This window comes from Vidua chalybeata, chromosome 15 (assembly GCF_026979565.1).
Source record: "Vidua chalybeata isolate OUT-0048 chromosome 15, bVidCha1 merged haplotype, whole genome shotgun sequence".
In the NCBI taxonomy this organism is placed as follows: Eukaryota; Metazoa; Chordata; class Aves; order Passeriformes; family Viduidae; genus Vidua; species Vidua chalybeata.
Window position 1 is genome coordinate 13,892,581 of NC_071544.1, and position 25,322 is coordinate 13,917,902.

The 25,322-nt window shown below is 45.9% G+C and overlaps 2 protein-coding genes across 4 annotated transcripts in view; one reads left to right on the top strand and one right to left on the bottom strand.

Annotated features, from left to right (window-relative positions):
- Nucleotides 1-23,168, top strand: part of CYFIP2 (cytoplasmic FMR1 interacting protein 2) — a 50,603-nt gene extending 27,435 nt beyond the window's left edge. For 2 of the 3 annotated variants that reach the window (XM_053956662.1, XM_053956663.1), the window contains exons 22-31: nt 249-448; nt 925-1,012; nt 8,012-8,155; nt 8,996-9,086; nt 9,766-9,896; nt 12,980-13,052; nt 13,566-13,660; nt 17,610-17,848; nt 18,321-18,468; nt 19,030-23,168. In XM_053956662.1, the coding sequence (XP_053812637.1) occupies nt 249-448; nt 925-1,012; nt 8,012-8,155; nt 8,996-9,086; nt 9,766-9,896; nt 12,980-13,052; nt 13,566-13,660; nt 17,610-17,848; nt 18,321-18,468; nt 19,030-19,197 (1,377 nt within the window). In that variant the 3' untranslated portion in view covers nt 19,198-23,168. Of the gene's footprint in view, nt 1-248; nt 449-924; nt 1,013-8,011; nt 8,156-8,995; nt 9,087-9,765; nt 9,897-12,979; nt 13,053-13,565; nt 13,661-14,510; nt 14,594-17,609; nt 17,849-18,320; nt 18,469-19,029 lie in introns of those variants that run through there. The other variant, XM_053956664.1, reaches the window with a different exon arrangement.
- Nucleotides 1,046-3,654, bottom strand: FNDC9 (fibronectin type III domain containing 9). Its single transcript, XM_053956665.1, has 2 exons — nt 3,567-3,654; nt 1,046-2,514 (listed from the first exon to the last, which is right to left on the bottom strand). The coding sequence occupies exon 2, from the start codon at nt 2,505-2,507 to the stop codon at nt 1,845-1,847; it is 663 nt and encodes a 220-aa protein (XP_053812640.1). The 5' UTR covers nt 2,508-2,514; nt 3,567-3,654; the 3' UTR covers nt 1,046-1,844.
- Nucleotides 23,169-25,322: the final 2,154 nt, after the last annotated feature.

The window sequence follows — 25,322 nt, forward strand, 5'->3', positions numbered from 1 at the left end:
CCAGTTCCCACCTTCGGAAGATTCTGAGGTGAAAGCCAGCCAGTGCTCAGTGGGGAACAAATTAATTTTGCTTCCTGCAGGTTCACAAAATACTGGACCAGGACCCCCTTGAGTGGAAGTGCAATTGGCCTTGGCCGCAGAGTTGAATTGATGTCTTTAGTTCTGCGTGCATGTGGATAAAAAGCCATTCCCCTGGCAATTAAATCAGCTATTTCTGTTGTAATACATTGCATTTTCTACTGCTTTAGGAGCTGGAGTGGCTCTTGGAAATCAATCGCCTGACTCACAGGCTGCTGTGCAAGCACATGACTCTGGACAGCTTCGATGCCATGTTCCGCGAGGCCAACCACAACGTGTCCGCGCCCTATGGGCGCATCACCCTGCACGTCTTCTGGGAGCTCAACTTTGACTTCCTGCCCAACTACTGCTACAACGGATCCACCAACAGGTGAGGAGGGAAAGCAAGGCCACCTCGAGACCCTGCTTTTCTTTCCAGAACGTCAAACCTGCCACGTAAAATTGAGATGCGTTGTGGCGAGGTTTGTGCTCCCTGTGGGATGCAATAGTTACTCTTAAAACTAATTTGAAACTCACCATCTTCTTTTGGTCTTTAAAATGTTAGTAACAAATTCAAGCAGCAGTTAGGCAGTAGTTGAAGTGGCTGAGGGTTGGTTTGCTCAGCAGGAGAGCTCTGGTAGCTGCTCAGATATTGTTTTCTTGCCTGTCAAAAATGAGAAGAAATCTCTCTTTTGGTAGATTTTACACCACCAACAGATTGTGGCAGGATTTTGCATTCCTGTTGGTGTAGTTCAAGTGATAAATTCTAAGTAGCCTGCAACTGCAGGTCATCCCAGACCATGCCCTGTGTGTGATAGTTAACCAGGCTCTGACCACTTCCCTCCCCATCTCCCATGCCTGCCACAGGTTTGTGAGGACAGCGATCCCCTTCACACAGGAGCCCCAGCGGGACAAGCCAGCCAACGTCCAGCCCTATTACCTCTATGGGTCCAAGGTCAGTAAATGAGCCACAACAGCCAGAGGAGGAGTGGATGTTGGAAATATTTATTTAGGAAGACAAAGAAATGCAAGGACTGGTTCATTTACAGAGTGCTGGGTGTGAACGAGCAGGGCCACATTGCTGTGTGCAACCTAACAGACATGCAAGAAGCAGATCCAGTGTGTTGTTGCTGTTGCTTTTCCATATTCTTCATAAAATGCCCATGTTATGGGGTGTGAACACGGCTTTTGCTTGGTGTTGGCACTGAGACTGAGTCAAATCCATCTAAATGCACAGGCAGGTGAGCAAGTTGGTGCTCTGATGCATTGATGCTCCCCAAGGAAGGTACCACTTCAGGAAGGTACCACTTTTCTGTTCAAAATGGGAATTACTAAAATACTTGTGTGTGCGCTACTTAATATGACAAAAAGCTTTTTTCTCAGGCTGCAATGACTGTTTATACAGGTGTTACAAGGGCTTGGGCTGTGATGCTAGTGGAGGGGCACTCAAGTGTGAAACTACTTGAGTGGAGTTTATTTCTTATGCATATTGATTGATGACTCTGAAGTGAACCTACAGCACTGATGCACATGAGCTAATGACACTACAGTCTGCCAAGCCTGGCTGTTCCCAGAGAGCTGACTTGGTTTCTTTTCTAAAAATCTTCAGCAAATGAGAGTATTTTTGTCACTTGACAAAAATCTTTCTCCCTGTGACCAATGTCTACACCTCATGTTCTACCCTGGGACAGACAGTTGCCATGGACACACAGACAGTCCTCTTGGCAAGAGCTGGGAAAGAGCAGGACAAACCAAACCTCTAAGCAAGATTTTGTTTTCTTTTGCTTTCAGTGAAGGCCATGCTGTGGCAAGATGGCCCTTTTATCATCGCTGTTTTTGTAGGAAAAAAAGCAGTGAGGGGAGTTATAGGGGCTCTCCTTCACGGAACTGGAACTCCTCATTAGCACAGTGGTCATGGGCACTTCCAGGAGCTCCTCTCTCAGTCCATCACTCAGTGGCTCCTCTGGTGAGCCACTTCCTTCCTCCACTTCTTCGAGGCTGCTGTTGGGGTGCTTCAGCCTGGCAGCCCAGTGGCACCGCGCAGACCAGAACTGCAGGCAGCCGTAGGCCAGGAGGGCGAGGAAGCAGAGGAGCAGGAGGCTGCTCACCATCCACATGGATGTGGTGGGCTCGTGCTTGGAGCCACCGAAAACCAGGGGGATTTTGTCCAGCGTGTGGAAGGTGGTGCAGTGGTTGCTGGAGGGGTAGGAGTTCTTGCAGGTGATGCAGAGGACGTAGATGGTGGAGGGTGTGAGGCGGTGCAGCACCAGGGAGCTGAGGGGGTGCGGCACGCGCTCCTCGCGGTGGAAGTTCTGCCGCAGGTAGCCGGCAAAGACGCTGTTCCAGTTGGGGCGGTACATGACGTGGTAGTAGTTCTCTGGGCAGGGGCTGCTCATGGCCCAGGACACGGTGGCACTGGTGTAGGTGATGTTGTGCACCTCGATGTTCATCGTGCCCCTGAAACCAGAATCAGGGAGAGGCTCAGGTTGCTGATTCGTGTCAAGGCTCAGAGGACACTGACATTGATGAAATCTTTCCACTGACTTTTACTCTCCCTTAGATTGGACTCGAGACTATCCTGGCTCACTTAGGTTACATGTTAAAATTACAAAAGACAAATCCTGCTGTTGCCCAGACTACTGTATAACTCTGCTTCATAACAAAAACATCCAGTTGGAGCACAGGGTACACTTTTTGCTCCAGTTATTTTTTTTTAAAAATCTCTGTGACTGCTTGTCTGTATCAGAAGCTATCTTAGCTTTTTGTTTCCCACAAAATAAAAAGGATACTGCAAGTGTGATTAGCATAAAGGGATGATTAAACTAGCTCCAGCTTGCCTTGTGAAGTTGCCAATCAACAGATATTTTGATTTTACACCTAAATGGCATTTAGAAAGCTCCATAATGGTTAATTCACTGTTTTAAGTTGTCACTGCATTTTCTGTACCTTCCTTGCTTAATAAAGTATAAACTCTTTCTGTTCCCGCAGCATCTCACACTGCAATATCTGGGTCTCAAATATGCAATCTGTAGGTTGGTGGAATATAAAAGCAGTACCTTTAGGGAAACACAAATATATGAATAATAAGAACAAAGACAGAAAAAAGACACTGTCTGCCTAACAAATTTAAACATTTAAACTGATTTGAGCCAGAGCTAGTGAGTAGTAGATGATGATCCCTGATGGTGCAATGCCCTGTAGTTTTTTAATACTCTCTGAGCTGTGTGGCTGTTTGGCAACAGCCACAAATTACTTGAGCACATCACTCCTTTAGATCCCCAAAGTGCTCTCTGAGCATCACTGCAGGGTTCTCTCTCCTGGCCAGAGAAAGCTCAGAGCAGCACCTCCGTTCAGTTGAGCTGGTTTACTCTTTCCTTTTTCCTCTCTCTCTAACAATAACTAACTTTCCTTTCATTCACTCAAGAATAAGCTCATACTAATGACTGCTAATCTGTCCTTACATGAGGCTGCACATGCCCATGCTGAGCCCTCCCAGAGCCAGCACTTACCTCCAGCCAGGTCCTGGGTGGTGACAGGTCTGGTGACAGAGTGGCCTCAGGCAGTGTCTTGCCAGCACTCACTTCCCTCCTGCCTCTGCTAAATCCCTTCCCTGAACTCCCTCGTTTATACCCAGCTCGGGCTCCGTCATCTCTCACCATGGCAACCAATAGGAAAGGATGGGCAGGCATCTTCGAGTGATTTGGGAATGTTTTCCCTAAAAGCTTCTGCCTGGGAGAAGTGTATGTCTCCAAGGCAGGAAAAAACAAGCCAGGTAGGTTTTTTTTGCTGGCTTATTTGGGTTTTATTTTTCTCCTGTATCCACAGTGCCCCAGCAAGACCATCACTGAGCCCAGCAGGCTCTGGGGTTACAGACACTTTGGCACATGGTGTGAACTCTGGGATCCTGACCTGTGGTACCTGTTTACTCAGAGACTCTCTCTTTAATTCTGTGATTTCTTGCACACTTAAACTACTGATTTAAGTGAGAGCCACAAGCAGTGCATTTTGATCTCTGATGGTGCTGCAATTTCCAGTAACCTTTTAATATTTTCTAAACTGTGTGATGGGAGTAGGAATTGGGTTTTCAAAGACTTGACCTCCCACTGAACTGCATGGACTTAAGATCTGCTCTTCTTAAATGCCTCTGACTTACAGACAGCTTGGGGATGTCCCCTGTGAGTCTGGTGAGAGGGCAGGAGGGAGAGGCAAAGCCAGTGCCTGTGGTGTTCAGGGGAGCAGGTCGAGCCTGTGACCAGGAGGGGACAGATGAGCCTGGTAGGGAGAGGCTCTGAACAAGTGACTTGCTCCTCTCTAAAGCCAAAATGTGCTTGAGAGGAACTTTCCCAGAAATGTTGATGCTGAGTCTGGAGTTACTCATTCCACTTTCTAAGACACTTTCAGCAGTTGCACTGAAATTAGGTTGGCTGGGAGCCCTGATTTGTCTTGGGCTGTGTGCAAGTTCCTTTTTTTTGTCTCTGAGTATATTGCTCTTTCATTAGCTCTTCATTTTTCCAAGGGAATTCTGTAACAGCCAGTACTATTTATTATCCCCCTCTGTTCAATTTTACCAGATAAAACTCTCCCTGCCTGTCCTCAGGTGAGTTCAGACAGCTCTGAGTGATGGCCAACAACAAGGTCAAAGACATGGAAATAGAGCTGGGGTTTGATTTGCTCCATTTGTTGCTAAAGCTTCTCCAGAGCATTGCTGGTAACCTCCTGAGCTCCTAAAGCAATGCTGCCCACATGCTCACAATTACAGATGGCTGTCCCTGAGACCTGGGTACAGGGTGGACACTGTGGGACACTGGGAGCTCTGCCCCATGCTGCAAATCCCAGCTTCCCATCCCCAAAACCTGCCCATTTGGCCCCAAACCAAGGATGGGGCAAACCTCCCCAGTGTCTGCAGCAGCTGCTGCTCACAGGAAGCGTCAGGGTCAGGCTTTTGCTTTGGTCCTCTGAGGGATCAGAAGCGGCCACTGACACGGGGGAGTGAGCAGTGCTGTGCTGTGCAGCCAGCTTGTGCCTTCAGCTGCTTTGTCTTAAAATACCCACTGGTGTCATTTTTTACATCCTACAGTCTCTACCCCAAGCTGTGTATCTCACCCTTAAATGGAGTTATATTTTTAATTGCTGGCAGAGCATTATTATTAGACACAAGCCTGCTGTTAGTGCACTGTATGGCTCCGCAGAGAGCTCCATGAACCCACCTCATCCTGCAGACAGGCAGGCGTGAATCATCCTGCTCATCTGCAGCCAGTGCGCATCCTAAAATGTGTCTTCTCCCAGTCAGGCTAATTGCTGAGACCCCCACTCTAGGGAGAAGCTGGCTGGGAGCTGCTCTCCAGCCTCTTTATCCCGCTGAGGAGTGATAAAGGGATAAAGGGGCTGGAGAGGGAGTGCTGCCAGGTGGGGGCTGTGCAGCAGCTGCCTGTACAGCCAGATACCAGCCCTGTTGTGGGAAAAACCTGACCAGTTGCACCACAGCTGGTACCAGTGGTGGTAGCCCATCTCAGGGGAACAAGGGACATGCACAGACAGAAGTCCCACAGCCATGGAATAGCAAAGAGGCCTCCAGAAATGAATGTGGATTCATGGGCCCATCTCAGGGGAACAAGGGACATGCACAGACAGAAGTCCCACAGCCATGGAATAGCAAAGAGGCCTCCAGAAATGAATGTGGATTCATGGGCCCACTGAAACAAGGATTTATTTTTTATTCCCCCAAGCTAGGATGAGCTAGTGTGCTAAGTCTGGGGAAATAAAAGGGTAAAGGAGCCTACAGGGAGGTGTGGAAGGAAGGGGCAAGGAGCCATCTCTGGGCCACTTGGATCACCCCTGCAGCACTTGCTTTGTGGGGACACCTGGGGCGGGGACACTGCCTTGCAAAAGTTAAAGCAACAAAAGCTGTGGTGGGAGTATGGCTGGGCTGGGGCCATGGAGCACTGTCTTCCCTCTGGGATGGTCATGTTAGCCATTTGGCAGATGTTCCAGGTTGGGCATTACTTAGTGTTTAAACAAAAACACTTTTCAAAAAAAAAAAAAAATGCAGTTTTTCAAATGTATCAAGGTGCATAACCAGTGGCTTTGGGGCTGTCTTGACCAGATTTTTAAAGACTTGGTTATCTGAGGATGCAGACAGAAGCCTAATTGAGGTGCTCAGTTCTCTTAAGAGCTGGTATCCAAGGAGCTTTGAAAGTAGGCTTCTGTCTGCTTAAATAATTCTTAACTCTGATACATACTCACATACTTAGGGCCCTTTTTTTTTTTTTTAAAGTTTTAATGGGAGAGAAAGGTCTTGCTTTTTGTGAATGAGCCTCCAAGACAGTCTTTCTGCACTTAATATTGTGTTTCAGGGCTATTTGCACCTACCAGGAACAAGAGGTGAAATTACATTTCACAGAAAATAGGGGACTTTCTAGCTGTGCCTTATTTCTGCTCATTCAAAGAGCACTTAGGAATTACAGCGGGTAACAACCTGCTGGACCTGATCTGTAGGGCTGTGACAAAATGAGGGAGAATTAATTGATTAAAGTAACTGACAAGTCTGTGAAAGCGTGGTCAGTACACTGGTGAAATTATACAGCTGAGAGCAAAAGAAAATACTTTTCCAATTTTTAGCCAATGATTTTGTAAGCCATTAGCTGCTCAGATGAAGTGTTAAAAATAAACCTTGTGGAGGGAGTCAGGAGTGGAGGATGACAGGAGCCTCCAGCTGGGGGTATTGCAGCAGTGGTGGAGCAAAGACAACATTTTGCCCTTTTCTGCTACTCCAGCCCTTGCTCCCTTTTACCCAAACCTCCTCAGTGCCTTCATTCCATCACTCCCTTGGCTCCATTACTGGCAGGAAAGGGGATCCTATATTGCAGAATACGTCTGCAATATCCACAGGGAGGCATTTGGGATTCAGTCTGATTGGTTTCCTTATCTTTGTTTCACCTTTAGGTAAGCATGAGCCCGGGGTTAATCTGTGTTTTGCTGGAATGGGCACTATGTGCCAGGATCTTTCCCAGGATGGCTTTTTTGCTGTTCCCTGAGGCTGAAGTGGAGATGTCATGGGGGGAGAGTGCAGCCACTCTGCTGGGCTGAGTCGTGATGCCAACACTTCCATTGCAGAGCCCTCTCTGAGCATGTGGTGTCTCAGCTAAATCTGACTCTCAGTACTTCTCTGCAGAACACACAAGTCAATTAATTCCCCCTACTTCTCTTTGCCTCACACCAAATGGATCCTGTAAATGTTCCAGTGATGAAATGTTGCAGCAATTTCCATGTTTCCAAGATGACACTGATAGAGTATATTCCTGGAAATCACTTTCTGTTCTCTGCTAAGAATTTTTAGGGGCAGTGTCCTGGGTACCATTCTCCCTAGACCAGTGTCAGATTCTTACCCTTGTCACAGACCCATGGGATGTCTGTTAAGTAGAGGCTGATGTAAAGCTTTGCAGGATGCAAAAATGATCTTTTCTGCGTCTTTTCCATGTCTTTTCCATCTGCCCTTAAACTCAGTTGCTTCAGTTCCTGCTTTTCTTAATAAGCCTCATTTAAAGCAAGTGCTCATAGAGGAAATACATATCTGTCTGCTTAAATGTGTGTAAAACTTTTCATTTTAGTAGAGAGCAATTTGATTTTGAAGAGGCAAAGGGCCACTGAACTGAAATATTTGATTGGGAGTGTATGGGAGAGTAAATTACCTTGGAAATGAAAGTGGTGTTGCTACATTGGAGGATAATAAAACCTTGTGACATGACAGTGTTGAGGTTAGAGTGTATCTGAGCACATAGGAAGAAAAGCAATCTTTTCTCCTACAAGAAGCAGAAGTGGGCATGGCCACTGGTGTTATTATTTCTCCTCCACCTCCTTAAAATTTGTAGTGATGGAACATAATACTGTGATAAGAGAATTACAGGTCTGGTCAGGAATTACAGGTCCTGTCTGTCACTGTGCTTCCAATTTCCAGCCTCTCAACATTGCCTACAGCCACATCTACAGCTCCTACCGCAACTTCGTGGGGCCACCTCATTTCAAGACCATCTGTCGGCTCCTGGGCTACCAGGGCATCGCCGTGGTCATGGAGGAGCTGCTGAAGATCGTCAAGAGCCTGGTAATTCTGAGCCTGGCCCTGGTGATGGAGAAACCCCAATGCCTGGATGGGTGCAGGCAGGCAGGCAGTGTGGGCGTTGGGATCGGGGTGTTGGCATCGGGGCGCCGTCGTGTCTCTTGATCCACGCTGGAACACTTGGAGCCATGGGCTGATTTTCAGTGATGAGCAACCCCAGTAGTTCCTGTGGGATGGTGGAGTGTTTCAGCAGGATCAGACAGCATTCAGCACAAAAATTTTATGGTTGACTAAATGGAATTCAGTGCATTATCTCATAACGTATCCACAGGGTGCAGGTGTGTAACTCCAAATGACAGCAAGGGCTTTAAAGTAAGCAGTGTGCTCTGCTCTAATCCATGTATGTCCAAAATATCTGATCTACAGAAACTTGCTGTACATGAATGTAAATTCCTTATTAAACTCTTGAGTATCCAGTGATCATTCCTCAGGTGGAAGGAGCGTTTCCTCTGCAAGGGAGTGAATCCTTTGGCAGCTCTGGTGAAATGCTTTTTGGGTTAGAAGCACAAGTCCAGCTGCATCTAAGACTGAGCCTTGTTTTGGATTTCAGCTGCAAACAATGCAAACACAGCAAGCTGTATTTTGAAGTTGGAAATCCATGCAGCTGGGATTTATTCTTTGGGAGGAAGCTGTAAAAGCACTCTTGACTCCATACACTTGGGCTGAATTTCATCTTTGAGTGAAATCCAAATTAAACAACTTCTCAGACTCCAGCTGAAGTTTCATCCTGTGCTGTCAGATGTGGACCCATCCACAACAAGCCTGTTTCAAAACCAGTGCCAGGAGACCTGGCATTCCAGTTTAACCTCCCTTTGTCTCCAACAGCTCCAAGGCACCATCCTGCAGTATGTGAAGACTCTGATTGAAGTAATGCCCAAGATCTGCCGCTTGCCAAGACATGAATATGGCTCTCCAGGTGGGTGCTGCTGGTAGGATCCTTGAGCAGGAGCAGGAGCTCAGCCATGTTGCTGCAGCATTTACTCAGACCCACACTCGTGGTTAATCCAGGCTGGGCACCTGTCCTGCCAGTGCCACTTGCAGCCAGGTTTGCTGGGACACTTTCAGCTGCTCTGCTGTCGACACTGGAACGTGTATAGGAAACCTTTCCAGGAAATCTCCTGCTGGAAATTTCCTTTTGAACACATAAATGGCTGATAAGGGAATGTCTTCTGGTAGCCTCTCTTATGTTTTCAGGATTCTGTAAGCTTTTGTGAGTTCACTGGTATTTTTTAAATGCTCTGTTTAGCTGGTGAAGAGATTTTTTGCAGCATGGCTGCAGTCAGAAACTGTGGCTGCTGTATATGAGCCAGCACCAAGTCATGCATCACAGTCTGGAACCTCTTTCCTCCTCTGATGAAGAAATCCAGCAAGTTTATATGACTTACTCCTTATTTCCCAAGGCTTACTGAAAGCAGGATAAGACACTAAATGTTAGTTCTTCCCAATGCCAGTCTCTGTGTATCCATTTAGCAGCTGCAGTTTGTGATTAAGGAAATACCAGACAGTCTTTCCTTAATCACAGTGATCATCTCTTCATTCAAATTACCAGGAAATGATTCTAATCTCTTCCTGACTGTCCTTCCTTCTCTGTTAAGGAATCCTGGAGTTCTTCCACCATCAGCTGAAGGACATCATTGAGTATGCAGAGCTGAAGACTGACGTGTTCCAGAGCCTCAGAGAAGTGGGCAATGCCATTCTCTTCTGCCTCCTTATCGAGCAGGCTTTGGTAAGGCAAAACCCCCACACCAACATCATACCCGAAATTTCCAGCTCAAGAGTAGAAGTGCAAGTGGGTTCTCCAGCAGAAGAGTTTGGGAAGTGTTACTTTCCAGCTTCTCATCTTCTCAGGGTCTCTCTGGGGCTGTGTTGTTGGAGTCTTTGGGCATGTCCATGGGGATGGTGTGCATTGGTGCTTGGTCAGGCCTCTGGGATGGCTGAATCTGAATACTGGAAGATCCAGATTTTATTCTTGGACCCAAAGCTGCCCCTTGTTTGTCCTACTTAGAAATAAAACCAACTGGAGTTAATTTCTAGATTGTAAGCTCTCTGGGGCAGGGATCAATACTTTTTTATATACATATTTGTACAGTGAGAAGTAGATTTGATCCCTCTGCTCTTTTAGGGTGCCAGTGCAATGGAAACAACCTGCTTGATTGTAATGGTGAAATGGATAAAGCAATCCAACAGGAAGGAAATCTGCTGATGATATATGTCCTAGGACATCTTCACTGAAAATTTGGCTGGAGTAACAACTTGGTATTGCCCCCTGCACAGGAGTTTTACACGTGCACAAGTCTCAGCTCATGTGATGCCCTCACTAGTGTGGGGCAAAGGCTGTGGCTGAGTGTCTTATCTTTTTAGCTCCTAGTTTTTCACATAACAAATTTACCAAGCAATGAATTCATCTCATAATTTAGCCCAGAGCCAACTGAGGTGTGCTCAACAACACAACTGTACATTAAATGTGCACACTGTGTCATAATGGTTTGGGCAGGGTTGTTTCAGTTTTTCCAGAAATATTTTTGAATTTCTTTCCTAGCATAAGACAGAATTTCCAAGCAAAACCAGGAGTTTTGTTCAGAGCAAAGCCATAAGAAAGTTTAAAGATTCCAAATTTTATCTGGCCATAGAGCACAGAGAAAACTAAAAGTCTCTGCATGTCCTCAAAATGGAGATTTCTGCCCTTGCCTTTGCATTTTAACTCCAGATCAAGAGACTCTTAATTCTTGGTACAGTGTATCTAACACATTCAGTGAGCAATGGTTGCATATGATGAAGAAGACAAGAGATGTGTATCACCCAGCAGCTTGGCTGTTACAGAATTTTATAGAATGACCAGAGTTGCCAACTTTATTCTGGCAGTTTCTGTTCTTTTTGTGGCTTTGTCAGTACTTTCTGCTGTTCTCAGTGTTGGGTTTTCTGCTGGATGTACTGCATTTGCCTCTCCTATCACATCTTTAATGGGACACTCATGGGACATGGTGGTTTCTTTAGAAATCTTTCATTTCAATGCAGAAATGTTCCTTCAGTCCCAGGAACTGTACATCAGCAGTGTACTGGCATTTTAGAATAGCAGAAGATAAAGATGATGGGAATTTGGGGATCCTTTAAGGAAGGCTGCCCATCAAAATCCACATCTGCCTACTTTCTATGCCAGACAGAGTCTCTCCCTCTTGGATTCTCTGTTCTTCCTGGCAGTAATAGGCCTGAAATACAAAGCCATTTTGCATGCAGTGGGCACTGGTTCCCACTTGCTGGAGGATGTCAGATGCACAGAGCCAGCACAGAACAAGATTTTCCCTCTAATGGAGCTCTTGTGCAGCAGGAGGAATTGCTTTTATACTGCAATTACCTTCAGAGCTGTCTGAGTGATCTAAGGCTGGTGGTATTTGCTGGCAAAAATGGCTCTGATGCAGATGTCCAGTCTGCTGCATTTTACCCCCTTTTTATTGTTTAAGTTTGAGGAATGAGGAATTGCTTGGGATGAAATTTCTAAGCAGAGTTTGTGCTCTCCGTTAATGGGCCTTGGGGAAGAGGTCTGTTAATAACATGACTAATTTTGGGACAGATATGAGGTGAATGCAGGCTGCAAATGGCTGAAAATGTTCACTTTATGAGATGAAAACAGCAGTGGAAGAACATTCACCTAGGAATGAAGTGTTTTGCAAACAAAATGACCAAGGTGGCAGGCCCACTCCGTTAGCATCAGCACCTCTGTGCCCGTGGAGGGGCCCCAGACTGTTCCTGTCCCTCCAGCACTGTGTCACAAACTGCACTCCCACAAACTTGCTCTCATCCCAGCATCCATGCGCCAGTGCAGCCTCCTGCAGCTCCATGCTCTGCTGTCCTGCTGGCTGGAAGGGTGGTGTCCACCCCTGCATCCCAAACAGGCCCAGCTGAGTCATTCCATCCGGGCCCCAGGTTTCTCCTGCTGCGCTGTCATGATCTGCTTCCGAGTGTGTCTACATCTCTCCAGTGAGCTCAGGACTGAAAGCATGTCCTAGGAGTAGGCTTCTGCAGGAGTAGGCTGATGCCTTGTCATGACACGATGCCTCTGTGTTGAACAGCTTTGGTTTCCTCGCTGCTGTTTCCCATTGCAGACTCGTGTACAATGTACTGTCGGCCATCGCTCCTCAGTCACCACCTGCCTATTTCTAGGTTTCTCCTCCTTGTGCATCTGTGTTTGGGATTATTTTTTTCTCAAGTGCATTGGCATGCATCCCCTAAGGTGGCATCTCATGGTGTTATTCCTCTCTGGACTTCTGTTTTCTTCTTCCTGGTGCCTGCACCACTGGGATTCTGATAGCCCTGGCTGAGTACACCACACCAACAACCAAATCATTTCAGACCAGTTATGATGTGCTATTTGCAGAAGAGCCACATGTCAGTATATTTTTCATGTACACTTCCTAAAATAACTGAACCGAAGGGTAATTTCCACCTGGGCACTCTCTTAAAGAACAGGCTGCAGGAATTCATTCAGGGTAAAATGAAATAGAAATCTCCATATTCTTTATCCCCCTCTTACTTTCAGGACTAGTAAGTCGGACAGAAAATCAGTATAAAGGTCTGGCCTTATACAGGCAGGAAGTATATTTGAGTTAGGGAAACTTCCTGACTGAAGCTGAGGTATTACTTCCAGTTTTAGATCATTTCAGTTGAAACCACTGGAGTTACTACTGAGCTGGGTTGGATCTGAATAGGTGCTGTAGGTGTGAACTGCTGTAGTGTTGCCCAGGCCCCTGAGCCATTCAGTCTCCCCCATAGGTATTTTTTAACTTACTTTATCTTTCTTTCTTCCTGCCTCAGTCCCAGGAAGAAGTTTGTGATTTGCTGCATGCTGCTCCCTTCCAAAATATTTTGCCCAGGGTCTACATCAAAGGTAAGAAGCTGAGAGGGAAGCAGTGGGCAGACTCAGAGGTCTCTGCCAAGAGGCTTTTTTCTCTCCCATCTCTCCTGAGGATTAGCTCTGACCCTGCTTCCCCCTCCAAACAGATCAGTGGATACAGCCAAACGTCAGGTGCAAACAAAAGCCAGGGGTGCATTTCCTGTAGCACAGTTACAACCTGAAACCTCAGTCAGTTCGGGGGTTCCCTTAAGGTTTGGAAGGCATTTCACAGCCTCTTTGGAGAATGGCAGCATGAAATGTCCATCTCAACAGGAGTGCTCGGTAACAGGGACGTGCTTTGGACATGTGTGATTAAGCTGCTGCTGAGACTGCACTCGCCCATCCCTCCCTCCTCTGCATCACTGGCCCCTCATTGCTGTCGGTTTGGCTCCCTGGTCCCACAGTCTCCCCGGATGGTTGCTGGGGGGCAGCTCTGAGCAAACTCTGCGGAAAGTCGCGGGTCTCCACTTCCTCCTCTCATTTCACTGTTTGCTGCTCGCTTGACAGAAGGAGAACGCTTGGAGGTGCGCATGAAGCGTCTCGAAGCCAAGTATGCCCCACTTCACCTGGTTCCCCTAATAGAGAGGCTGGGCACTCCGCAGGTAAGGATTGCATTGGAAGGGATGGCTGTTGGAAACTCGTAGCAGTCCCCACATGGCCTGCATGGCCTTGGGAAAAGTGATCTTTTTTTTTTTTTTATTGATTGGTTGATTTTTCCCCCAAAACATCAATTGGATGAGCAAATCCGAATCTTTGCCCGAGCAAATGCTCTGAAGGGAAATTTGTGAGTGGGTCCAGGCACCACAAACAATTTGTGTGTTGCTGCCTCTAGTCAGGAGAGCTGGCAGGGAGCTGTAAGGCAAGTGTGCTAGAAGCCAGTTCTGAATCAGAACAACTCCAAAAACCTCTTCATCTCCACTTTAAAGATGGAGAATTGCTGGAGTGGTTTGAGGAGAATCTTTGCAAGGCCATCCTAAAAATCAATTGCCATCACTTTTGGGGATCCCATTTTAGGATTGCAGTGGGGTCCATTTAAGCTCATCCCTGTCAAGGAATACATCTGAGAATGGTTTCCCTCCTAGCACATGCTTAGAACTTCAGCAAATGCTTAAAATTACTGCTCCATTTAAGTGTCTTCTTGACGTGGGTCTCAGCTTGGGAAAGACCTCTTGTACAGAAACTCAGTACTGTTTAAAGTATCTCCCTAGACTGATCAGTGTAATGGGCAAAATTTGAGGTCCATTGATAGTAATAATCAAACTTCAAGTGCCCATTTACTTGGGGTTGATGGGATAAAAATCTTTCAAGTATCAAATGAATCAACACCCTTTTCCTGCAATGTACTGATGAGGGAATGGAACGAACAGTCAGCTGGTGTAGGAGGTGACAGATCTATGGCAGGCAGAAAGTGGTTGATATTTGTTCCTGTATTTTTTTTTCTCATGGATCAAGGACATTTTGAACTTTGAATCATTGGAAATCATCTGAAACAGAGAAATTGGCTGGATAACTGAGGACTTTATCTTATTCTGTAGACGCTTCCTTTTAAAGGAGACACTCGAGAAAAAGAATTCACCTCTGTGTTTTCGTGTCTTTGTGTTGGTCTTTCTATCTCTCCTTCTTTCCATGCAAAATCATCATTGAATTCTGCTATTAGAGTCCACTCGTTGCTTATCTCTGCTGTAGTTATAATGGTGATGAAAACAAAAGATATTTCATGTCCCACTAAAAAGTTATTTTTCTGTAAACTGTTCCCATATTCATCACACAGGTACAGTTGGGTACCAGATTTTTTTTTTTTTTTTGAGCTCAAATGTAAATGAACACAAGAATTGCTTTCTATAGATGCCTCCATAGCTTCTAAGCTTGCTCCTTTTATGCAGTTTTGGACATGCATTTTGGAAATGCAGTTTTGGACACAGGCCATACAGGATTTTTTCCTACAGAATGCATAAACATCTTGTAACAATTGTCCAGAATCTAAGCTGAAGTTGCCTGCCCGAAGCCTCTCCCAAAAGGTGGCCCCATGCATGTTATAGTGAGGATCTATGGGTTTTTGCAGGTTTTGGGTAGGGTTCTGTCAAGTTCACCAGTATACAGGCTGTAAAAGAGGTTCAAAAACTGGAAAATCAAAACTGGATTTGTGCAATGGCAGGAAAACTGCCAATGATTGTTGTAAATAATTACTTTGCATTGGAAATCCAGAAGCAGCTGTTTGATGGACCATTTATAAAGAAGCAGGGGGGTCAAAGTGATTCATTAAAGGAATCCTCTCCCCTTTAATGCCGACCATAAAGGTATTTAGTAAGAGGTTTTCAAAGTGTTTGGTCAGTCTGGCTTCTTCCCTGGAAATAATCAGAGCATTTGCTTCTGAAGACAGAAGGAATAATTGAGTCAGCACAGTGGCATCCTGTAGCAATTTACCTTGAGAGCATCCTTCCTCTCCTGATCTTAGAAATCAGTGGGACCCCAGACTGTGAGGCAGCTCTGAACACAGGACCAACAGCTCTGCAGCTGCTTTGCCCGTGTTAAGATATCTACCCTAGGATGGTAGTCCTGTATCAAAGACTGGTCTTACTGTGATGAGTCTTAGAACCAAATTCTGTCTGTGAATGTGCATAACTGAGTGGCACTACCTACACTGAAAGCCAGATGCATCCCTTTCTAAATTAAGATTTCTTCAGAAATCGTGTACTAGGATCACTGGAGAAGTTTGTTCTCAGAAGTGTCCCTTTTATCACTACGTTTTAGCAAACAGTAATGCTAACACCTAATTTATATTTGTAATGGCTCTGTTTCTACTGTGCCCTCATTTTGCCATGATAGACCAGTGTGTGCAGATCTGTGCCCATAAGAGCTTGGAGCAGGTGAGGAGAGGGACAGTGTAAAGCCTTTAGCTAAAAAGCTGGATGAAATAAACCTTTACTTGCCAAGCAAACACATGCAGGTGTGTGCCATGGAACCAGTGATGCCGTTCCTGCTTTTAACAGATCAAGGGATCCCACACCAAATATGGCCTTTGCACATGATGACAGCTTTCCCTTGATATTTGCTGTTAGTTGAATATTAATTAAGCTGAGGTCACCAGAACATCCTTGAAACTGTGGCACAAGCAGGAATTGCAAAGCTTCTAATTTCAAGAGCAACCAAACTAAAAATGCTTGAGGTTACTGCCAGCATAAATTGATAATCAGGAATGGGGATGTGCAGGCACATTCATGCATTTTTCAGAGTGGAATGAAGATGACCCAAGTAAACCAAGCATAATTCATGTTCTTTATGTCTGGCCAGGACATGTGCCTGCCCTTTGTCCCAGCTGCTGCAAGTCCCCGTCGTGACTGATTGGGATAACATTTTTATAGGCATTGCAGGGACAGCTGGGAATGGAGCAAATGCTTAAATAGTGCTTAAAGCTCCGGGAAGTCTTCTGGGATAGGCAGGGTCTCAGTCAATGTCACACTTGTTCTGTGTGCCTGTTCCAGAGTGGTGGGAGGGGTGAAAGGCTCTGCCTGTGCAGCCACTCCTCTGCCAAGGTGAGCACGGCAGAGCCAGAGCCTCCCACAGCCACAGGCACAGCTCTGACAGCACCCAGCTCCCATTTCATGAGTTATTTTTGGCAGCACTGCAAAGAGAAGTCAGTCCTGCCACTGGAACAGCAGGAAAAGGGGCAGCTGAGAGGATATCAGGGCAGAGAGACCCCCACGCTTGCACCTCTCAGTGAGCCTGGGGGAAGGCACTGCTTGCTTGTCTTAAATCCCTTTTTTTTTTTTTTTTTTTTTTTTTTTTTTTGTTGTCATCCTGGGGAGCAGTGGGGCTGAAATGAAGTTAATTCTCTTTTAATTTGCCTCTAGTGTAAAAGCCAAAATAACTTTATCCAGTGGAGCTATTCCAAATTTGTGTATCTAAAGCTGAGCGGGGATGTCACAGAAATTATCCACACGTGTAAAGTTTCCACATCTAGGAAAAATTTATTTGGCTTTCTTATAAACCCCAAGTTTTTCAGTATCAAGTTTGCAGTGGCTTCTCATCTTCCTCAGAGCTTTTTAACCCTAACTACAAAAGAAATCAAGAAAGCCATAGGGTATCTGCATTTTGAAGAGATGATGGCAATGTCCTGGGAAGCAAAATGTCCCTGTTCTCTCCTGTTTTATCTTCATAATCTGCAGAAATCATGAGACGAAACCCATTAAATGAATCATGAAATGAAAATCTTGAAACGAAATGCTGAGTAGCACTAAGAGGGCAGAGCAGCATGCTAACAGAATTAAGGATCAGTATTTCTGGTCAGAGCTTTGCCTTCAGCTCTGCTGTTCTGACGTACATAGTTACTCCAAAAGATCGTGAGGTTGGTGAAATAGAGCAGAGCACCACACTGAGCCTCCTGTTGGAGGGATGAGCATTGTCTGGTGGGAAGTGCCATGGGAGCAGCCATCAGAGGTAAGGTTGGACCTCCCACGAGGCGACAGAGCCGGGGAGAGACCAGGCAGCGTTAAATCCAGTGGGTGTGGGTCACATCCTCACTGGTGTCCCTCTGGCTGTCCCTGTCCTCAGCAAATAGCCATCGCCCGGGAGGGGGACCTGCTGACCAAGGAGCGGCTGTGCTGCGGGCTCTCCATGTTCGAGGTGATCCTGACGCGCATCCGGAGCTACCTGCAGGACCCCATCTGGCGCGGGCCGCCCCCCACCAACGGGGTCATGCACGTGGACGAGTGCGTGGAGTTCCACCGGCTCTGGAGCGCCATGCAGTTCGTGTACTGCATCCCCGTGGGCACCAACGAGTTCACGGCAGAGTGAGTGTCCCCAGCCAGCTCCTGCCACGGCTGCTCGCGGGCTGACGGGGCCAGCCAGCCCCCGGGGTGCCCTCAGCTGCAGTGAGAGCCTCTGTGGAGGTAGAGGGGGAATGTGGGTTCCTGGTGAAAGGGCTTGGTTGTGCTCAGCTTTGTATTGGAACAGCTGGAGGAAAGAGCAAGGTAAAGGGATGTGCCTGAGGTGACAGGCAGGAGATGGGTAGATCAACAACCCAATACTAGGTCCTCACCTATCTTACTATGTGGTTCATCCTACACAGCCTGGCCTGGGTGTAATTCTGTATTATCTCCTTCTGGGTTAATTTTCTCTAGGTGTATACTCACTTTCTAGGAGCAGGACTGAACCCAGTTTCCCTAGGAATTCACCAAAGAAAGTTCCTGGTTCCATGGTACTTCTCTTGCCTAACTCTATCCTGTCATCTCTCCCCACCCATCACCTTGTTCCTCCCCCCAGGCAGTGCTTTGGAGATGGTCTGAACTGGGCAGGTTGCTCTATCATTGTTCTCCTTGGACAGCAACGGCGCTTTGACCTCTTTGACTTCTGCTACCACCTGCTGAAGGTGCAGAGGCAGGATGGGAAAGATGAAATCATAAAAAACGTGGTAAGTTGAAGGGTGAGGTCCCAAAGGACCCAAACCAGCACGCTTCTTTCTGTTTTCTATCCTGCTTTGTCCAAACTCATCAATTACAACAAAGCCTGGTGTTAATCTTATTCCTACTGGCTGCCCTTGCTGTAAGGTTTCCATCTGCAGTCTCAGCAGAGAGGCCAAGGTTTTAATTGGCTTGAAAATCAAATCTTTTTTCTCCCAAAGCTTTTCCCTTCTTCCTGGGGTTGGGAAGCTGGACCTGAGGAGCTGGTATTTCCAGCAACCATCCTGTAATCTCACTGGCTTTATCAATAAGCAGCTGGGAGCCTAGACTTCGGAGTGGTTAACTGAGGACCACTCAGCGATCCTGTTAATGCTCTGTCTTGAGTCATCAAACCCAGTAATGAAGCGAGTCACCGGTCCCTGCGAGGTGCTAAGTGGAACAGGAACATGTGTTAGAGCTGCTTTGCCTTAGCAGAGCTTTCCAGCAGCAGGGCACAGGTGCTGCTACTTCCTAGCTGGTCAGATGACATAAGAGCCTTCATGTTCTGTTTCTCTCCCTCACCGTCCCTCCAGCCCTTGAAGAAGATGGCCGACAGGATCAGGAAGTATCAGATCCTGAACAACGAGATCTTTGCCATCCTGAACAAGTACATGAAGTCGGTGGAAACAGACAGTTCCACGGTGGAGCACGTGCGCTGCTTCCAGCCCCCCATCCACCAGTCGCTGGCCACCACCTGCTAGTGTGGACACGGACCCTGCACGGGTTGGGAAGGGAGCAGGGACTGAACCCAAACCAGCTGGGAGGGGTAAACTTGATGGTGTGAGGCCTGAGAAGGGAGTGAGGCTGGGTCTGCCTCACCACACGAGGACACACCTTCCCCTCGCCCCGTTTGAGTGCATGTTCCTCTGTACCATCCCTGTGATCGGTTTTACTCGTAGCTTTCGGACTTGAGGGGGGTGGGGGTGGGTGGGCAAAATGTGCTTTTCTTCCATGAAGTGGTCCGGTTTTCCCTGTGATTCACCCAGTCCACACATCTCTCTGAAGCCATACTGCAGCCTCAGGTGGGAGATCTCCACGCTCCCACGGCGCCGGGAACCCGCTCCCACCGCAGAAGCAGCAGGACAAATCAACACCCCCGTGACACGTGCCACCAGCCAAGGAGCAGGAGGGGCTGAAGACAAGTCCCTGATCCACTCTTTGAGGGGAAGAAGGGATGAAGGCAGTATCTCACCCATGGCACTGCCCTGAGGATCGAGTGCTGGGTGCAGAGGAGCCCTGCCAGGCTGGTCGTGGATGGATGCCTGACCCAGGCACAAAGCTCTCTGCTGTGTCCTTGGCTTTTCCAGCAGTTGTTTCCATGAGCTTTGGCATGTGGGCTTGAGGATAGCAATGATGCAGTCATCAGATAACTCCTCAGCACTTCAGAGAGCTGGGGAAAGAGAAAATGGCCTGGCTTTTTCCATGCTATGGGACGTCCAGTTATTTTAATGCAGAGGTTCTCCCCTGAAGACACATCTGTGGACTAAACCAGATTTCCTGTGGACTACAGAACAGGCTGCATTCATGTGAATGTGCTCTGAAACATCTTAGTTTGGGTGGAAATAATCACTGGTGCTGACAGGATACAGGTGTAGTTACCTTGAACATGCGGGATCTTTGTTCTTCAGCCAAGGGGGAGAGCCAGGGTGTGTCACCTGTGTGTGTTCTGGGATGCTATTTTCCCTTGGTTTAGACAAATTCCTAGTGGCACAGCAAACAAATACCTTTCTCCAGGGAATGGTGACTACCAGCAGGGCTTAGGAAGCTTCCCATCACTCAGAAATTATGTGATTGTTTAGAAAAGATAAAATATAGGGTAAGCTTTAAAAAATACCCCGGATTTTCCAAGTTCAGAGATGTTCAGAGAGAACACTGGAGTCTGTTGCCTTTTCCCACTCAGCTAATCTAAGATCCCTGGATATTGAGAACAAATTCAGGTGGAACTTCAAGGAGAATTTCATAACTCCTGGTCTAACCTGCTTCTAACCCTCAGCAGTGTCGTTGGAGTGATACAAAAGCTTATGCTTGATGTGAAAGGAGATCAAACCATGTGCTCCAAGAGAAAATGATGCCAGCCTCACCACTGGCAGTGTTTCCTCAGCTCTGGCCTGGCCACATCAAAAATTGCTGTGTCCAGATGTGATGATATATATTTGTTCCATGCATTTCATCATGCCTTGTAAACTGCATGCTGTTACAGATGTTAAAAAGGCAGAGCCTGGGCATTTATTCTCTCAGAGGGAGCATCTAATCAATTAGTAGAAATATCTGAGCTGGAGTTTTTTGTCTCCAGGAACAACAGCCAGCAAACTACTGCTGGCAAGAGGAGATATTGGTGTGTGGCATGAGTTTGTGCTCCCAGACTATCATCACCTACTCCCTTGATAATCAATGATCAACACATGTGACAAGTGCTGGACATTTTCACACCTTGAGTTTCCTTTTATTATTGAGACAGACCTTTTCAGCTGCAGGGGGGAAATTGTGCAGCACAGTAATCTGAAAGTAAAATGAAATCTCAGGAAGTCTGGCTGAAATCTTGGCGTGGCAGGGAAGGACCCAGCCCACCAAAGCGAGTTCTTTCCTCCGTGCCGTGAGGAAGAGCAGCAGAAGAGCATCTGGGGCTTGCTCTCCACTTACTCTTCCTCTCAGGATGTCAGTTCTGGCATTCCATCATGATCCAACACTTCCACTCAACTGGAGTGAGGGTATCTAAAGATATATATTTTTAAAAGGAAGAGAAGAATCAAGCACTTTATTTTTTGTGGAAAACAAGATGTAAGGAAGATAGATCCGACCAAGATCCTATTTTTCCTGACCTAAATAGCAAGTGCTTGTTATTTTGGTATGAAAGTCTTGCTGAAAAGTTGGCACAAGTCCCTGTCTGACTTTCAGAGCCACCTTTAGGCACAGCACAGATTAAGTGTCCTATTACATCTGACAAGCTGTAGAATGCTGGAATCTTCTTGGAAACCAGCATGAACAAGAAGTTGCTACAAAAGGATGAACTGCACCAAATGGCCCAGTCTCAGCTAGCTAGACAAAATGGGATACAGCAAGGTGAATTTAAATCCCTCTTTTCATCAGTTTAGGTCTGGAGTGAGTCATGAGATATTTCACCTAATAATCTGTAAATCTGTTTGCATTCTTTTCCTGTAGTTTTGCCATAATTCCCTACAACCCTGCAAAACACAGTTGCACTGGAAAGTTGTTGTACTTGTACAGATTGTACTTGAAAGAACAGGTAGTTGAAATCTATTTGTTGCCCTCGGATTTGCTAGCAAAAATATAAAATCCCTCCAGATTCCAAGGGATTAAATGTTTTGAGCAAAATGTCAAAGTGCATGAACAAAATGTAAAGTGTTTTGACCGTAGAGTGTATGCAGATTTTTTGCCTTGTTGCTCAAGTAGTATGAGATATCAGCTAGTAATAATCACAGTCTTAATTTCTGAGATTTGATGTTACTGTCCTTTGATTATCTCAAGGATTAATATTCTCCTTAGCTTCAGTTTTCTCACCCTCTTTGTCTGTATATGAGAAAGGTCCAGGCTTAGGTCTTTAAACAAGTCCATTGAAAATGTTTTTATTTTTCCTCCCGTGCTTTTTTAAATGTCATAATTGTTTATGGAAATAGGGAGCAAATTTGTAAGAGTAGGGCTAAATAATAATGGATTGCCAGGGGGTCAGGGATACTTGCAGACTTTCTGCCAAGTTTGGGAGTCTTCCTTGCAGTGTGCTTCAGTCCTATATTTTTAAGTCTTTTCTAATCTGCAGACTTCTAATGTTGTTTTCTTAGGGAAATGTTGATCCCTGTCTGAATCCCCTCAAGCCCACTGACAATGGACTTGCTTTTTATTACCTATATTTTCCTGCTTATGCTAAAGTAGTCTGCAAACTGCCCAGCACTCACCAGCCACCACTTGGAATGTCTACTCCAAAGACAAGTTGTTGGCCCCATACAGAAATTACAGGGAGAAGGGATGGCCTGTGTCATGAATGAAGTCAGACTGGGTTATTTTCATGTTCCCTCTGGCTTTGCCCTTATAAAATGTGACTGTTGGCAGTGCACATGCTTTTCTGGGATGATGCTACACTTGACTTGCAATGCTGCAATAGAAAGGGGAAGCAAACTAGATCAAATTCAGCACTTCAGTGGTTTTCCTTTTAAATTCTGACAGCACTTAGTAGCACTGAATAACATTAGTCCTTTTCCTCCTGCATTACTCCAGTCCAGTAGGTTCATGTGTATTGGAGAACAAAAGAGAAAAGAATCAAAGGTGTAAAAAACCAAGAAAATATTCTCAAAAACTGTTGTCAAATGTACCATATTTGTATGAAAAGCTGCTTGAGTTATTTTGTACAATGAATTTTATTTATGGTGAGGTATATTTACGCTTGTGATCTGATACAGTGTTAAATTTTTGATCCATATTTGCTATGCAGCTGAAGATGATATTTTTGTTTTGTATTATTATTTTTTGCTGTTGTTCTAAAATTCAGCCAACAGAAGCTTCCATCTCCATTAGAAGTGCTTCTGCAAGAGTAAAGCATCTGATACCTGGTGATATGTCCCGTAACACAGCAACCAACAATGTGTACAACAAATGTGGGATTACTTTTGTGATGAAGAGAAATAAAAATTGGGCTCATTCATGAAATGGGCAGAATTTACCTTGTGGTGTCATCATCATTGTGATAACTGTTATTTGGGGAGAGGTTTCAATTGTACCTTGCACAAAAGAAAAGCTAATTTGATAAAAATGTCAAGCTTTTTTAAAAACCAAAGGAAAACATATGAGGCTTTGTGGCCAACACCAAAACAGACATATTTTCCTATCAAAAAGTTAATGATTTTTGAGAAGAACTCTCTTGCACAACACATTTTTCATTTTAAAACTTGTTCTAGTATAAGAGGGTCAGGGAAGGGAAAATCATATAATCATTTTTAACAGATTTTGACAGGCTCTACCCAAAGCTAAACTGAGGTGCTAATTTCCTCTCATTACTGCAGCCTTGTCAACTCCACAGGGGCCTTTTTTTATTCCAGGAGATTCTCCTTGCTATTATTTTCCCAAATTTCCATTTGAAACCATTCTTAGTTTTTGTGTGGAAAGCACCCAAGACGCAGCAGTGGCTGTTGACCGAAGAGAAGTGGGAAGCAAGGGGAAAAGATCTGGGAGCTGAGGAATTAGGGAGAATCAGCTGACATGGGTCTATGGGAGTTGGACTCCTGTGCTCATCAGCTCCAGCCCAAACACTAACTGCTGTTCCCTTTCACAGCTTCTTCCCAAGGTTTCCTCATGGGAACAGCTTCCTAGCTTGAGAGGAACAGAAATGCAATGATTCTTCACATAGAATTGGAAGTGAACTTTTCACCATGGCCAGGCAGCTCTGTTGATCTTTCCAATGTGCTCTGAGGCTGTGCTGCAGCTCTCTGGGTGATACCCTGCTGTGCAGGACTGTTTGATTGTTCAAAGTTGCCCAATATTTACTGATTTCAACATGGTTCTACTACAGGGAATGGCAGAGAGGAGAGCAGGACTTTCTTCCTGCATCAGCCACTGATACTGGGCAGGTTTTTTGGCTTTTATCCTTTCTCCTGTCAAGATTTCTCTTTTGGTTTTTTTCTTCCTTTCTTTTTTTTTTGTTTTTTTAAACTAATTTTAGCTGCTGTGTCATGGACACCCCAGTTCTCACACCAGCCCTATGAAGTGCTGAGAGTTCACATGGTCTCACCTGAAGCCAGAATCAGTCCTTGCTTTGAGTCTCAGGGTCCAAGGCTCTGAATTTTGAACAACCAGCCCTAAGGGAGCAGTATCAAAGATACAGGCCCCCATCTTCCTTCTTCCTAATGCTCCTAAATATGTTTACATGCCCAGATAAAAGTCGCTTCACTAATGCAGGGAACAGCTCATTAATGATTGTTTTATTCTTTCAATAGCTTAACAAAATTACCCTTTCTGTGACCCCCTCTGCAAGTCAGGAGTGCCTTTCACATGCAGCTTTGCTTGATTTGGAGTTCTGATGCAAACACCTCCGGATAAGAAGTCTGCAAACAAACGATCTGCTGATTACGTGTCACTTCACCCACTGTTGTCCATCACCAGCCCACCACTCCTGCTCTGCCAACACGAGGCTTTGTGGGGCCACAGTGACCTGCATAAAGTATTTAGCAACCCTGGGAGAAAGGAGCCGGGATGTATTTTATGGCCCAGTGACCCTGGATCGCTCAGCAGCTTAGCACAGACCCACAGGTGCATGCACTGGCATGGGGAGGGCAGAACCACAAGGGTTAGAACCCACCACGGCTGTGGCAGGCTTGGGAACTGTCTCTGTTGGTGCTGTCTAAACTCTGGTGGCACCAAATAACAGCCTCAGCCACTGCAGACGTGGTTACCTTGAGACAGGCTGAATTAAAAGCTGTCTGCTCATCCAAGTTCAATCGTTCAAGCTTTGGGCATCCTTTCATGTAGTGCTGCAATCATCCAAAACCAGGCAATTCCCTTAACCCCTACCTTATCAAATCATTGCCAGAAAAAGTGTTCACCCTCTCTTTGAAGCAGCAAACAGCTCCTTGGAGCTCTAAAAAGATACAAAGCCAGAGCAGAATATTGCAAAGCTGCTCAGAAACTCTCCACAGAAACCATGCCTAGCAGACATCCAAGGGCAAAAGTTTCCATCACCTGTTAGCAGGATACTTCCACCATTATTTTTAACAGAGGACAGTTGGTACTCAGTAGTTTTCCATCACTTTTTCCAGAACAGAAGAGATGAGCAGACAAGAGCAGAGGAAAGAACAGCCTTTTGATGTTGCTGGAGAGGTTA